Source organism: Pipistrellus kuhlii, unplaced genomic scaffold (assembly GCF_014108245.1).
Source record: "Pipistrellus kuhlii isolate mPipKuh1 unplaced genomic scaffold, mPipKuh1.p scaffold_m20_p_3, whole genome shotgun sequence".
NCBI lineage: Eukaryota > Metazoa > Chordata > Mammalia > Chiroptera > Vespertilionidae > Pipistrellus > Pipistrellus kuhlii.
Window position 1 is genome coordinate 167,695,945 of NW_023425529.1, and position 17,208 is coordinate 167,713,152.

Here is a 17,208-nt window from a genome sequence, read left to right on the forward strand (position 1 = left end):
CGGTTTGGTTCAGTGGATAGAGCGTTGGTCTGCGGACTGTAAGGTCCCAGGTTCGATTCCAGTCAAGAGCATGTACATTGGTTGCGGACACATCCCCGGTAGGGGGTGTGCAGGAGGCAGCTGGATGATGTTTCTCTATCATTGACGTTTCTTGCTCTCTATCCCTCTCCCTTCCTCTCTGTGGAAACTCAATAAAATATATATAAAAAAAAAAAAGTTAAAAAAAATAATAATAATTAAATGGAACAAAGAGGATTCACATGTCCTGATTTCCAAATTTACTAAAAGCTACAGCAATTAAAACTGTGATACTGGCATAAAGACAGACATATACCCAATGGAACAGAATTGGAAGTCTGGAAATAAATATTCACATATACAATAATGATTTTTTGAGAAGGGTGCAAAGACCATTTCATGGGAAAAGGACAGTCGTTACAGCAAATGATGCTGGGAAAACTGGATATCAACATGCAAAAAGAATGAGATTAGAACCTTAACTAACAATCACATACAAAAAATAATTGAAAATGTATCAGAGTTCAAACATAAAAGCTAAAACTAAAAAACTCTTAGAAAGAAACAAAAGAAATGTTTGTGACATTGGATTAAGCAGTGATTTCCTGAGATGACATTAAAGGCACAGGCAACAAGAGAAAAATAAACAAATTGGACTTTATGGAAATTAAAAACTCAGTTGGTTGTCATCTTGTGCAACAGAAGGTTGCTGGTTCAATTCCCCATCAGGACACATATCCAGGTTTCCAGTTCCATTCCTGATTGGAGTGCGTGCAAAGCTATCCCATCAGTGTTTCTCACATCAGTGGTTCTCTTCCCTCTCCCTTCCTCTCTCTAAAAGGGAAAAATTTTAAAAAATCAATAAAATGATGTCTGTTACAAAAAACAACACAGTGTACATCAAATGACACTATCAACTGAGTGAAAAAGCTACCTGCAAAATGGGAGAAAATATTTGCAAATATCTGACAAGGAATTACTGTATTTTCTGGCGTATAAGACAACCCCCTAATTTTACAGTTAAAACATAGGTTTAGGCCTATATTCGCTGTATAAGACTGCCACCCACTTCAAAGAAAAGACTTACTTTGCTGTCAAGATCTGCAGGTAATTTTTGTGCAATTTTGGTCTTTTGCCCCCGATTTTCAGTTGACTTTTTTTTTTCCGTTTCAGAAGTTGTCTTATATGCCGGAAAATACGGTAATATCCAAAATTATACATAAAGAAATCCTATCACTTAACAAAAACCACACAACCCAATTCAAAATTAGGCAAAGAACTTGAATAGACTTTTCTTCAAAGAAGTTATACATATGGCCAGTAAACACATGAAAAAATGTTCATCATCATTCACTAGTAGTCAGGCAAACACTACTAATCAAAACCACAACTTCATGCCTATTAGAATGGCTATTACCAAGAAAACAGAATACGGAGAAATTGAAACACTTATACACCATTGGTGGGAATTTAAAGTGGCAGAAGTGCTGTGGAAAACAGTATGGCAGTTCCTCTATTAAACATAGAATACATATGACCCAGTAATTCCATTTCTGGGTATATACCCAAAATAATTGAAAGCAGGGTCTCTTAACAGATATTGTTATACCCATGTTTGTTGCAGTGCTATTCATAATGGCTAAAAGGTAGAAACAACTCAAATATCCATCAATCGATGAATGGATAAATAACATGTAGAATAGTAAACAATGGATAAATAATAAAATATTATTCGGCTTTAAAAAGAAATAAATACAGATATATGCTACAATATGAATAAACTTTGAAGACACTATGCCCAGTGAAATAAACCATTCATAAGGACAAATATTTTATTGTTCCACTTACTAGTATATGAGTTACCTGGAATAATCAAATTCATAGAGACAGAAAATAGAACAGTTGTTACCAGGGATTGGTAGGGAGAGAAGAGTGGTGGGTAGTCAGAGTGGGATGATGAAAAAATTCTGGAGCTGGATAGTGGTGATGGTTGCAAAATAATGTGAATGGATTTAATGTCACTATATACTTAAAAAGTAAAAATGGCATTTTTTATGTTTATTGGCTGTCTTTCTGCTTTCTGTAAATTGTTTATTCCTTTTTATCTTTTTTAATATGTTTTATTAAACATATTAAAGGAAGAAAGACGGATAGAGAGATAGAAACATCAATGAAAGAGAGACATCATCCATCAGCTGCCTCCTGCATGTACCCCTACTGGAGATCGAGCCTACAACCTAGGCACAGGTCCTGGCTGGGAATTGAACCTATGACCTTTTAGTTCCTGGGTCAGTGCTCAACTGTTGAGCAACACCAGCCGGGCTTATGTCTTATACTACAATTTAAAAAAACAAAAAACAGTTACTACTCTGGCCAGTTTTTCTCAGTAGTTAGAGCATCAGCCTGTCGACTAAAGGTTACCAGGTTCGATTCCCTGTGAAGGGCATGAACCTTGGTTGCAAGTTCCCCAGCCTAATAGGGGCGTGTGCAGGAGGCAACCAATTGATGTCTCTCTCCACCTGCCTCCCTTTCACTCTCCCTAGAAAGCAATGGGGAAAATGTCCTCTGGTGAGGATTAAAAAAAAATTTTTTTTAAACAAAAACAATCACAGTTGACCCTTAAACATCACAGGTTTGAACTATATGAGTCCACTTATATGCAGATTTTCCCCCCAATACTGATTCTTGGAACGTCTTTTAGAAATTTCCTTACCACCGTGAAGCAGTCATGTTAATTATACTATGCTACAATTAAGCAAGTGTATTGCTGTTTTAAAATATCAATGCAGGTGTCATTATATCTGCAAATAAATATAAATTTATTTTTCACATTAATCTGTCATCTTTTTGTTTTGTTAATCTTCACCCAAGGATATTTTCCCATTGGTTTTTGAGCTCTTTTTTATATCAATGCAAATATATTCAATTGCTGTTCTATAGTATGCCTGTGTCATAGTTTAACTATTCTGTTGGAGAAAGTTTGAAAAGCTTTCAGTTGTTTGCAGTTACAAACAGTGCTTTAATCAGCATCCTTTTACATATACAAGTCTATCCTAATGTAGAGAGTAAAACAAAATTTCTAGGCCGCAAAAAGTGAATGTACTTTTTAAAAAAATGGATTCTGCCTTGTTTCCTTCTGAAGTAGTTCCTTCCAACTTAAATTCCCACCAGCTCTATATAAGAGTATCTTTATTCCCTACACCTTCAACAATCATCAGACTTTTAAAGTTTGTTTCCTATTGATGAATTTTTACACTAAAATGTAACTTGTGGTTTTAATTAGCATTTCTCTGATTACTAGTGAAGTTGAGCATTTTTCATGTTTATTGGCTGTCTTTCTGCTTTCTGTAAATTGTTTATTCCTTTTGCCTGCTTATATTAGGCTATTTTGTTTCTATTTTGGTTGATAGTTCTTTATAAGTCTTCGCTTATATAGGTTGCATATATTTTCATTGTGTAACAAAATATTCCTTTATCATCTTTGTTGCATATATTTTTCCACATCTGTTTGTCTTTTACGTGTTCCTTTTTTTCCATACTAATTGGCATTGTTTCTTCCTTTAAATATTTGGCAGATTGACCAGTGGAGCCATCTGGGCTTAAAGTTTTTTTTTTGTTGGAAGATTTTTAATTATAGTTTCAATTTCTTTAATAGTTTATATAACTAATCATATTTTCTATTTGTTTTTATGCCAATTTTGGTAAGTTCTGTTTTTCTAGGAATCTGTTTACTTATTTAAATTGTGAAATTTATTGGCAATAATGTAGTGATCACTGTGTATTTTTTTAAATTTGTAGGATATGTAGTGATATATCATTGCTTATTTCTGATAGTTATATATATCACTACTTTTTCTTGTGTGTGTTTTTTATTGTTATTCATTGTTGCCAGAGATATCAGGGTTTTTAAAAATATGTTTTTATTAATTTTGAGAGAGAGAGGGAAGAAGAGGGACAGAGAAATAAAAATATCAATGAGAGAGAAACAGCAACATCAATTGGCTGCTTCCTGCTCAACGCCCAGAATCTGGGCATGTACTCTGACTGGGAATCAAACTGGCCAGCCACTTCCATGTATGCAGGTCGATGCTCAACCCTTGAGCACACTGGCCCGGCAGGAATATCAGTTTTATCTTTTTCAAAGTGCCAATTTTTTGTTTATTTTAGTATTTCCCAGTGTATATTAATTTCACTTCTTTTTGAAGAATGTTTTAAGTGGGTATGGAATTCTGGCTTGATAACAATTTTCTTCCAGCTTTAAAGATAGCATCCTGTTATTTTCTGGTTTTTATTTTTCTTTCAGTCAGCTATTTGTGTTACTGCTGCTTCATTGAAAATACTTGTCTTTTGTGTGGGTAATTTTAATATTTTCTCTTTTGTCCTTGATTTTGTACAGTTTGAATAAGATGTCTAGCTGTCTTTTGGGGGTAATTTTGAATTTTCATCTTATCCCTGTTTAATATATGTACATTTTAAGTGATTATTTAATGGAATCTGCCTTTTCTTTTGTAGTTTCTTTTACTTATTCTGTGTTGGAAAGACCTTGACACTCTCACCTCTCAGGTGTTGAAAAATTCTAGTCTGGGTTTTCTATGGAAATAATTTTAATGTAGAGTAAATGGAGATCTAAATTATTTATAATGCTACATCTCCAGATCCTATATAATAAAAGGCAAATATGCAAATAGACCAAAAGACAGAACAACCAGTCATTATGGCACACACTGACTACCAGGGGACAGACACTCAATGCAGGAGCTGTCCCCTGATGGTCAGTGCACTCCCACAGGGGTGAGCCTGCTCAGCCAGAAGCTGGGCTCATGGCTGGCAAGCGTAGCGGCAGTGGCAGGAGCCTCTCCCACCTTTGCTGCAGGCGGACATCCCCTTAAGAGTCCTAGACTGCAAGGGGTCACAGGCCAGGCTGAGGGGACCCCCACCCCCCAGTGCACAAATGTCGTGCATTAAGCCTCTAGTCAATTATAATAGCAAATCAGTCATTCTAACAATTTATTAAATATTTTAATTTAACCATTTATTTTCCATGTTCATCTTAATAGCTGCTTCTATTTTCAAAGGAATATGCTTTAATCGGCTTTTATTTAATCTCTGTCCCTTACCAATTTTCCAGGACAGCACCAATGTTTTTCATGTAAGGTATCTGGTACAGATGTGAAGCGTTGCTCTGTCGGTGCTTGTGGGAAATTTTATCATGAAGCCTGTGTCCGCAAATTCCCCACTGCCGTCTTTGAATCTAAAGGATTCCGCTGTCCCCAGCACTGCTGTTCTGCCTGCTCTATGGAGAAAGATATCCACAAAGCAAGTAAAGGTAAAACAAAGCTAAGGAAGGGGACAAAGTATTTAAGTTCAGTAGCAAGTAATAAGCATATTGTTATAAGGAGCATCAGGCATTCTCCTTCTGTCTGTAGATATATGAGCTCAGCTACAGTAGATAGCATAATAAGTAGAGATTAGGTTCTCATTCAGACAATGAGAAGAAAATTCCATATGTTCAAAATTACCCTTGGGAATTCCTTAAACAGCTGCCATATTGGAGACCACCATCTCTCCAACATCAGAGCAGATAAGTTTTTCTTTGATTTCTAGATGGATGCTACATGTAGGAGCCATATAGCATAAGAATGACAGAGCCAAACAAGTAGAGAAAATATTTTTATCTTACTATATTCAGCATTACATGGATCCCAAAAGAACCCAACTCCGAAAATTTCACTTTATGTATCCAGCTGATGCCTTATTATGTAGATTCCTTTCTTACTTTAAACAGGTCGCATGATGAGGTGTTTGAGATGTCCAGTAGCCTATCACTCTGGAGATGCTTGCATTGCTGCCGGAAGCATATTCGTGTCCTCCTACATTCTCATCTGTAGTAATCATTCCAAACGGAGCAGTAATTCGTCCTCTGCTGTAAATGTAGGCTTTTGTTTCGTTTGTGCAAGAGGTGAGTGTCAATCATTTCTCTTAGTTCTTTCTGAGTTCACTGGCATTAAAATAGAGTTTCAATAATATCCCCAAGAGAGATGAACATTTCCAGTAGGTAGCCCCTTTTTATATCATTAGACATTCAAATTGTTAGAATATTAATTCTTCCATAAATTAAGCTAAAGTCTGAATTTTTTAATAACTTAGAATTACGCATAAGTTCTTAGCATTTCTACTTGGAGCATCAAAAGATTAATCTATTTCCTTCTGCAAACAATTCTTCTCTTCCCAAGTCATATGCTTTAATCGAGAGCTTGCAACCTTCACTTTGGAAGGCAAAATGAGCACATTTATTTTTTAATCGTTTATGTTGTATTTTATCATGTTTTGGTCTGGCATTGAGAAAGGCCTAATGGGATACAGCCAAAGCAACATGTGGTGGTGTTAGTTAAGAGGCAGAAATGCAGGCTGTTGATATGTAGGTATGTCAGGAGATGGATCAACTAAAAACAATATTGTGTCCCTCCGGGGGGTCAGTGAGTTTGAGTTTGTGATAAACATAAAATAGAGCTTCATTAATTGAATATGATACAGAATATTTATCTTTTTGTTTTTTGTTTTCTTTAAGAGACAGTTCTTTTAATTTGGTGGAAGTACCATAAAATATTTTAAAATAGAAGTTAGGTAGTATTATAGATCTTGAATTGCTTTACTTTTGTGTCTCGCAATTTTAAAATAATAACTAGAGGAAGTGGGCGGTAAAAGTTTAAATAAATGGTATCCTTTCTGGAGCAGCCGGAGGGGTCCATTGTGTGTACTGCTTTCAGTGCCAGAGTTTTGTAAGCACGGGAGCTGTCTGCTGTTAGAAGGGAAGCATTGTTTCTTTCCTCACTAGAGCAATTACACAGTTGTATCCTTCTTTGAAACCTGGCTGGTACATGGAGAAGTAGGTTTGACATATTTTGTGCCTCATTGTAACAGGTGACTGAAACAATTCAAATAGTGAAAAGAAATAAATCCCGTCCCCAAGAAAATAATGATAGGATGGAAAAACTGACTTATCCAATTGAGTGGCTAGCTTTAGAGACCTTTAAACAGATGAGTGTCAATGAGAACATACAGTCTCTATTGCTTTGTTAGTATTTTATTCTATCTAAGCACTTTCTTTACTCATTTTTACCAGGAGTATGTGTCTTTCTTTTACTAGTTTGTATTTCTAGTAAAAGTGAGTAAAAGCACTTAATTTTACTTTTAGTCACTTTTACTAGTAGTGTGTGTTACTTATTTTTACTCACTTTTACTAGTTTTTGTTTCTGTTTGTACATGTGTAACTGAGCCAACATTTTAAATATCACGTTACTAACTCTCATGTTGACGTACTTGGGAGTACATTTTGAATCAATCAAGAACCATCAGTATATTAACCAGTATTTTCTTTAGCTCTATTTCATTCAGTAATTGGGGAACCTTTAAAACAGGTATTTTCAATTTAAGACAGGTAGAAAATGGCCCATTGTCAAGAAACCTTGTTATGTAGAAAATCTAGCCATTTTGTTAAATTTAACTTATATGCCTTCATTAAAAGCTTAAGATAATGGAAATAGGGAAAAATCCATGTTTTAATATTAGGATCTGTATTTGCATCTTATCAATTTGGCAATTATTCTAAAGTATTGCTATATTTAAATGTCCACTTAAGCAAGATTATTTAATTCCCCAAGTATTTTAACTAGGACTTTATCCAGTAAATGGTAACTTTCATTTTCCTTTCCAGAATTTTACCAAAACTTATCTAAATCAATCAAATGTTGGGATTTTGAGACGGCTTAAAAGTTTTTCAGAAATACATAATATGTGTTATTTATTCATTATTTATCTTATACAGTTTTTCCCTCCTCTGAGAGGATTTTTCTTAGTTCTTGGTTATTGCTTGTTTAAAATCATTAACTAATCATGAGCTAATTCTTTTTTTTTTTAATATATATTTTATTGATTTTTCACAGAGAGGAAGAGAGAGGAATAGAGAGCCAGAAACATCGATGAGAGAGAATCATCGATCAGCTGCCTCCTGCACACCCCCCACTGAGGATGTGCCCGCAACCAAGGTACATGCCCTTGACCGGAATCGAACCCGGGACCCCTTCAGTCCGCAGGCCGACGCTCTATCCACTGAGCCAAACCGGTCCCGGCCATGAGCTAATTCTTAAGGACACAACTATCTAGAAATGTTTTACGGTTTGCAGGAGTGAGGAATGTATGGCCCGAGAAATCATTTGGTCTGGCTTTGCCAAGCCATTAGGGGTGAGATAATTAAATGTTTGACCAAATAGAGCAGGCTAATTTTTAAGCTGATAATTTTGTATGGCCTGGGAATGGTATTTCAAATATCCAAATGGTTTGCAGAAAAAAGGTTCCCCATTCCTCCTCCCTTGCACTCCCCATAGTGTTTAGAAAATATTCAGTTAGCCGAAACCGGTTTGGCTCAGTGGATAGAGCGTCGGCCTGCGGACTGAAAGGTCCTGAGTTCGATTCTGGTCAAGGGCATGTACCTTGGTTGCAGGCACATCCCCAGTGGGGGTTGTGCAAGAGGCAGCTGATCAATGATTCTCTTTCATCGATGTTTCTAACTCTCTATCCCTCTCTTCCTCTCTGTAAAAAATCAATAAAATATATTTTAAAAGAAAAGAAAATATTCAGTTACATTTTAGTGTCATAAACAGGGTGGGCAAAAGTAGGTTTACATAATACAACAAGTAATACAATAATTAATAAATAATAATACAAGAATAAACTGTGTTTTGCATACTCCCACCTGTAAACCTACTTTGCCCACCCCTGAATATTACTGGGCATCTTCATCTGGAGGTTGGTGTAAAATAATAGATAACTTCTGTGCCTTTCTTTGTAATGGTAATTTTAAATGGAGAAGTTAGATTTGGGTTTTCTTTTGATTTTAATAATAGCAATTTATTTTGCATCTGTAAATCAAACTACTAGATATTATCTGAACGAATTGCCACAATTGCCCTAAGAAGTTATTTCCTCATTTTATGTGGATGAGAACACTGAAGCCCAGATGAAATATTTACAAGTTGTTAAATAGAAGGACCATGTGTACCTGATCTTTCTTATTTTAAAACCCACGTTTTTGGGGGTTTTTTTTACACCAACTTTTTCTATTAAATGTATGAAATTTATTTGACACTATATGCCTTTTATTACCAGTTAGCAATTTCAAGTTCCATTCTGTCATCTGGATCAGAGATCTTTTTAAATATCTCAATATACAGTAGTACTAATGAAGATAAGATCCACAGAAAAAATAAATGGTATCCCTTTAAAAAATAAAACTTTTTCCTCTTCTCAAAATGATCTCTATGAAACTGTTGTCATGATTTTATTATAAAGTGCTAGATCATTATAATCTGACCAATAATCAAATAAGAGAAATTTTCCCTGGTCTCACAGTTCCCCAGGTTTAGGAGTGGCCTTTATGTTATGAACTTAACTAAGTTAGGGGAAGGGAAATGGGAGGGAAAGAAGTGGATGTCGCAGGTGGGTTAGAGAGGATCTTACTCCCTCAAATAAGATAGCTGTATTGGTAAATCAAAAGGGCTCTTTATAAACCTTTAAAGTTGTTAATCACTTTATATCATGGCATAGAAAAAATAGCTTGTATTACCTTAGTAAAGTTCAACAAAGTATGTCCCCTTTAAAATCACATATTGTATTGATAGAGAAAAGCTTTATTATCTGGCAGAAAAAGCTAGAACCTGTTTGAGAATATATAAAACATGAATAGGGAAGAGTAGAGACTCATTTCTTCCTTTATATTATGGATATAGTTCTTATTTCTAGCAATTAAGTGATATGTTATTTGTTCTCTGGATTGTCATCCAGTACTTCTAAATATATAGTACTTCTAAATATTAAGGAATGTGGTTTTATTTTTCATAGAGAGTTTTTCATATGATGTTAAATGCAGTTTACATCTTCAAAATTAATTTGGCATTTTCTTCTGGGTATATAGGTTTCTACGTAGGGAATAAGGCATTGAGTTGCTTAAACTCCCTCTAATAACTATAGATAGTTTTTTCTGTCAGATCTTTCTTTTTCTTCATACTTTCTTTTTTCCTCCCAACTTTAAGCACAGCTACATAATAGGGGTTGGTTTATTTTTTCTCCTCATGGAATCATGGGTAGTTTCATTGCAGTTCATCTCTTTCTGTTTGTTTCGTATAGGGCTAATAGTTCAGGATCATTCAGACCCCATGTTCAGTTCATATGCCTATAAATCCCACTACCTACTGAATGAATCAAATCGTGCAGAGTTGATGAAATTACCTATGATTCCTTCTTCGTCAGCTTCCAAAAAGAAATATGAGAAAGGTAATAACCAAAATAGTTTATCTCCTGCTTTCATTTTGCATTTCCTTTTTTTTTTTTTTTTTTTAATGAAGGGGGGAAATGTATGCCTGTCAAGCACCATCTGTTGCTTTTCTACCTTGGTGGTTGTAACTGTCTTCATATGGCTGCAAATTTATTAAAAAGGGCTTAAAATAATTCCATTTATTGCAAATTTTTACTTACTTTTCTTGAATACATTTTCACACATTTCATATATGTAGGGGTTATTAAAATTGAAAGACTCAGATTTTGCTTAATGTAGAGAAATATTCTAAGGGCTCTTTCTCTTTTGCTCTTGTAGAACTAACATCCATGTTAGAATAGAATAGACACAATATAATTTGTTACTAACTTTTAACTAAAGAATAGGTTGTTAATTAGAGGGAAATAAATATACTGATACTTAAAGGTTTTATTTTAGAATACAGTCTATCATTTTGTTTCTAAAATGTTTTGTTCAGTTGCTATGAAAATTAGTTGTCCTTCTGGAGGATACCCCAAATATTGGATATTGAAAGGCAGCCCAGCTGAGCTGAAAATTTGCTTATGGATAATCTATTATCCACAGAATCAGGCGCTACATGTATATTTATATTCTTCCAGTTAATTTAGTCTGTGGAAGAAAATCTTATTCTATGTTTAGCTTCACATAGCATACTTATAATAAAGTTGAAAAGTGATTTAACAATAATGTATTATTTGGGAAGTTACTATCTCAGCAAGTAAATTATTAAATAACCTGGAAGGTGAACACCTTTTCCTGTTTGCATTGCCATTATGATCTGGGGGCCAAGTGCAGATTCTTTAAAGAAAAGTTAATTCATACCTAATACACTGTGTACATTGGAAATTGGCCTCCTTTTTTTCCCTTTGTGTTGCCTGCTTCATGTATCTTTGTTTTTTGTCAGAATTCTTAAGTGGCAACCCACGACTGAAAGGAAGTATAACTAAGCAAGTTGATTAGAACCTAATGGAGAAGTAGGTTGGAGAGGTATTGGGTTTTTTGTTTGTTTTCCATTGAAGTCACCTTACTGGTGACACCACCTATTTCCAAAACAAAGATGGGCCGAGGCTTGACTAACTTCATAATGCAATAATATTAGACTGCCTGAGACAGTTTAGGAAATGCCTTATATTCCTGCTGGTGCCACTGAAAGGAGATTAATTCAATTGTTGCTTATTTTGTTTTCAGTACTTGGTATTAACCTTGACATAAATTGAAATTATTTTGAGCCCTCTTTTTGCTTAGCTTGAACCACATCTTTTCTTGCATCCTAAAGCAGTTTTCTTGCATAGCACCAAGGTGAATTCTTCATATTTTTATTTTTCTATATCCCTATTTTTCTGTTTTTTATTTTTGTCAAAAAATCATGATGATTTTCACTGATGATTCTCAGTCTGTATTTCCTCTGAAATAAGACTTAAAATTCAGGACTATTCCATAACATTAAAAATGGCAAGCCTGACTCTCCCCATCAGCTCTAATAATGACATGCCCTCTGAAAGCTATTTGCGAAGGCTGTTCTCTCTATTGGTTATTTCTTTCTGTTGTAAAATGGGCTTTCTCATTTTAGTTTAAACTTACAGAAGAATTCCTAGGCTAAGAACACTCAGACAGCTAATCTCTAGGTTGGGAATTGGAACTATTAATCCATATTGAGATTTGCAAACAGAGGAACAAATCCCAATGATTGAAGAAAAAGCTTTTAAGCAGAGGAAATATAGTAATTTAATTCATCACTGATTGTATATGGATTTTTCTTTTTGTTTTTATGTTAATCAGAAGTTTGAATGTCTGCAGTAAGATAAGATTTTCTGGAAAATTGATAGCTAACCCTCAAAAGGTTGGAGCATGTGATTTGATAAAGTTGTATAGAAGGCTCCTAACCTTTAGCTAATGAGACTTTAAATCTTAGTGTACTTGTGGGTTATAGACCTGATTTTCCAGTGGGAAGATGATGTTTTTGCAGTAAATGTCTTTATCATATTTCATCTTCAGTAGTTAACATTCTTCTCCATCACTTGTTGAAATGCCTGTTAGAAATATCTAATCTTCCACTCCTCCATCTCTTTCATTTCTTTGCATTTAGTAATATTTTGTTTTGTTTGCCACATCTGTTTTGGTCTTAATCCAGAGATCATTTTATGTATTTCAAAGGAGAGGATTTTCCTAGACAAGTTGGAGGGATCTCCTCGCGTGTGGTACTTCATTCTACGCTGATATTTACTTTTTATACTATAAAGCAGTGGTTCTCTATATGAAGTCAGAAAAGACTTATGTAAATAAAATTTTTAAACTAAATATTTCAGAAAATCTAATAGAAGCACACAAAATACAACTGCATGAGTCTTTATATTTGGCTATGATTTAAATATTATAGTGTGATAATGCTAGTTTTGTTATTGGATTCAGAAGCTCTAATTGGCAGTTATATATTTCTTTGGTTAATAACATAGAAAAATGTTATTTTTTAATGTAGGGCCTTGTTTTGGTGTTTTTATTTTTGGTTGATAATATATTTGGAAGCATATGGGTTCATGAGTGAAGAGAAGGGGATCCTTGGTGATGAAAAAATTACAAACCACTGCTCTATAGCTTGTTTGACTTTGTTTATCTTCACTAAAAAGGTAATGATGATGTATGTAATCATCACCTTGAGCAAGTGAAATCTTTTTGTGTTTCTGTACCCCTTTATGGGCAGTAAAAAGTGCTGATCAACCTATTGCCTAGTTTCATTCTTGCTAATTTTATTATAAAGTGATTTTAGTCGACTATGGCACTGGATTAAAATACAAAGATGACCATTGCTTGCTTTCTTAGCTCTCAAGGAGAAAAGAAAGTAAGCTGCTACATATTTCTTAGAAAATCTGCTCTCAAATTTACTCAGTCTAAAAATTTAATACACCTATTTTGTCATATTTTAAGAGTTTTATCTTCCTACTAAACTGATAGCTCAATAGCCCACGTTTTACAGGGGTAAGGAGTACAATAATGTTTCTCTTCCTATTCAAAAGCTGAGTTTCTGGCCATTGAAGTTCTGAAAAAGGGAAGAAGCTACATCTGTTCATTTGCTTTCTATTTTAATCCATCACCATAGATATGACTCCATCCTTTGTTATTTTCCCCCAATTTGAATCAAAGTTTATGCACTTAAATGATAATTTTCTCCTTTTTCTTTCTTTTTCTCTTTCCTCTTTTCTCAGTTATTAAGACTGTTTATTTGTTTCAAGGTGGAAGATTGCTCTGCTGTGAATCGTGCCCAGCTTCCTTCCACCCAGAATGCCTGAGCATAGAAATGCCAGAAGGCTGCTGGAATTGTAATGACTGTAAAGCTGGCAAGAAACTGCATTACAAGCAGATTGTTTGGGTCAAATTGGGAAATTACAGGCAAGTTTTTCCAAGGACAAAGAGGAAGTATTCAATCATTTAGACCTACGTTCATAAACTGTGTACAAACTGGCTAGCAGACAGGTGGAACAGCAGAGCTACTTCCTTTAAAAGAGAGAGAGAGAGAGAGAGAAGAAACATATATTTATTTTATTTTTAAAATATTTTTTGCTGAAACCGGTTTGGCTCAATGGATAGAGCGTCAGCCTGCGGACTGAAAGGTCCCAGATTTGATCCTGGCCAAGGGCATGTACCTTGGTTGCGGCCAAATCCCCAGTAGGGGTATGCAAGAGGCAGCTGATCGATGATTCTCTCTCATCGATGTTTCTAACTCTCTATCCCTCTCTCTTCTTCTGTAAAAAAATCAATAAAATATATTTAAAAAATAAAATATTTTTATTGATTGTCAGAGAGGAAAAGAGAGGGAGAGAGAGAAAGAAACATCAGTGATGAGAGAGAATCATTGATTGGCTGCCTCCTGCACACTCCCTACAGGGGATTGAGCCCACAACCTGGGCATGTGCCCTGACCGGGAATCAAACCGTGACCTTCTGGTTCATAAGTTAACTATCAACCACTGAGTCACACCAGCCAGGCAAGAAACATATTTTGAGTCTGGGTTTTTACAAGATTGAGAAAGTTAGTTGTGAAATTTTTTTTTTGTTTTATTGGTTGGTTGGCTTTTGTTTTTAAGCTCCAAAAGTTGTTTTATACTAATAAACTATGTACTACTAGATTTTGGAATAAAAGGTGTTATGTGGTAAATGGAGAAGATGTTTTCTTTGTGCCCTAATTAGCTTTATATTGATCTGTGGTTCTAATAAAAACAAGTTTTTCCCTGGCCAAAATAGCTCTCTTTGCCCCTTAATCTGGTCCATATTTAACCTGTGTGCAAAGAGAGAGATTTTTAGGATTTAAAGAGAGAAATTGTTTCATTAACAGCCTTTAGCTCTTAAGAGAATAAGAAGTAGGCATGATTACTATTATTTTAATAAAACTTTCTCCTTTTAAGAAGCCTGTTTTTTTATACAAGCCTTCACTGCATAGGAATAGTGATGTATTTTTAAAACTTTGCAATCTGCATTTTGAGGGATAAGTTTATTGTTTTACTAAGAAAATAGATACTGTTCAAGAGAACACAATAGAATTCTATTTTTCAATTAAAGTCCTAAATAAGATATATTTCTATATCTATTTAACTTTAAAAACTTTGTTATTTAGCTGAGTAAGTGGCATTGAGGTTGAGTAGCCCTCCCACTGTTTTTTTAATATATAACAAGAAATCTCCAAGTCCTAAAAAGATGGACAATTTGAATACATAAACAATTTTATACTGTATGGCAAACGACATTATAAAGTTTTAAAAAGCACATGTCAAACCAGGATAAAGTGTTTGCTTTTCTACTTTCAATAAGAAAAGACAAATATCTTATGTTGGGTGTGTGTGTGTGTGTGTGGAGACGGCGAAGAAGAGAAAGAGCCAGTTTGCAAAAGAATAGCAAATGGAAAAATAAACATGGAAAATGCTCAGCCTCACTAAAAAATAAATGTTCGTTAAAAACAGAGAGGTTTTTTCCCTCCCTCTTAACAGATTGGCAAAGATATAAAAGAGTAATAATTTTGCGGCTAGAGAGGGCATAGGGAAATGAGTATTAAAATTGTAACTGTATACTCCTTGACTCAGCACTTCCCTTTCAAGAAATTTATGTAAGGAAAAAATGTATTTGTTGAGGTATTCATTGTGGTGCTATTTGAAATAACCCAAATACTCAGTCCATAAGGGATTTGTCAAATAAATTATATGATACCCGTATTGTAAAGTATCTTGAAGGCAATAAAAGAATAATGCAGGGCTGTATAGTAACATAGGGAGATACTTGCTATTTAGAATTTAGAAAACATGTTAAACAATATGTACATTATCTTTCCATGTATTTATATAATTTTTTTAAATTGTAGCTCTAGATGTAATATGTTTTTAATACCTGGAAAGAAACCTATCTAATGTTAATAGTGCTAGGCATGAGATTACAAGGAGAAGCATTTTCAGTTTTTCTGTTATACATTTGCGCATTGTTTTATTTTTAAAATAAACACTGCTTTTATAATTTATATATATATATATATATATATATATATATATATATATATATATACTCAATATATAAATGGGAGTGGAGAGACATGGGTTTGACAATTACTAGATACATTCCTGGATAACAAATATCTAAAACAATATAAGAAACATTTAGCTCTTCAAGTAAATTTTAGAATATTTTCTGTATATTTAATTTTATGGGGAGCTTTTTTTGAGATATTGCTGACATATTAGTTTCAGTTGTATAACATATTGTTTCAGGATTTGTATATAGTATTGTGAAATGATCACAATAAGTCTAGTTAACATTTATCTCCATACATACTTATAATATTATTTTCTCCTGATGAGAATTTTTAAATCTACTCTGTTAGCAACTTTCAAAAATATAATACAGTATTATTAACTATAGCCACCATGCTGTACATTATATATTTTCTTTTTTAAGAAGTTGTGAGTGTGAAAAGATCTTTGCCTTAACTTAAATACTTGAGTTTTAATTACATTGCATTTAAAGAACCCCAAAGCATTTCTCCAGTTCAAAGCCCAGTGAGATTTATATGCAGGTCAAATTCTTCTTGTATGTTCTGCAAAGACTTCCATCCATGAACTAAGTCTTAATATATTTTTTCCAGTCAGGCCTAGCTGGGTCACATGAAGCTGTTTCTTTTCAGTATCTAGTTGCTCCAGTGTACAGCTTCCTGGGGGAAATATGAGGACGTGGGACAACCTCTGGCACAGACCCCATGAATGTAGTCCTTATGTACATACTGAAATGCCTTTAAATGGTTTAGAAATAGCCATTTCCTCGTCCACTTTAAGGGAAACCAAACACTGATTACACAGAACAGTGCTTTTGTTTGAACAATTTGAGCACAGGCTCTTGCCTGTGTTTTTCATTCATTCTTAGATGGACAGCAGGTACATTTTAGATGAAGCGTGTTCAGATTCTGCCCTATAATCCTGAGAATGTAGCCATGCTGTCATTTATCTTCTAAATAATACAATTGTTCATTAGATAAATGGCTTTATTAGGCACCTATACAATAAGTGACTGACAAATTTTAAGTTTTTGTATGTTTACTGTTCATATTGATGGTTTTACATACTACAAAAGCTCCACCTTTGAATTTCTGACTTGCCCAATTGCTGGAAATTGTCACATGCGCCTCACAGATGGTTTCATTCAGAGATTGCTATGGTTTCAGTCATCATGGCATGAAACAGTTCTGTTTCATTCTGTCCCAAAGTCCACGTTTATTGTGATCCAAGATGAATTAGATTTTGAAATACACTGATATAAGTCTTTTTGGTACATTTGACCAAAAAGTATTTATTCTGAGTGAATAGAGTCAGA

At 34.3% G+C, this 17,208-nt stretch overlaps 1 protein-coding gene across 5 annotated transcripts in view; it reads left to right on the plus strand.

The window, feature by feature from the left end:
- The window catches only part of NSD3 (nuclear receptor binding SET domain protein 3), a 109,079-nt gene that overhangs the window by 73,016 nt on the left and 18,855 nt on the right, over positions 1-17,208 (plus strand). For 3 of the 5 annotated variants that reach the window (XM_045588868.1, XM_045588871.1, XM_045588870.1), the window contains 4 exons: positions 5,147-5,344; positions 5,804-5,977; positions 10,201-10,347; positions 13,570-13,753. In XM_045588868.1, the coding sequence (XP_045444824.1) occupies positions 5,147-5,344; positions 5,804-5,977; positions 10,201-10,347; positions 13,570-13,753 (703 nt within the window). The remainder of the gene's footprint in view (positions 1-5,146; positions 5,345-5,803; positions 5,978-10,200; positions 10,348-13,569; positions 13,754-17,208) is intronic. The other 2 variants (XM_036455211.2, XM_036455212.2) reach the window with 2 other exon arrangements.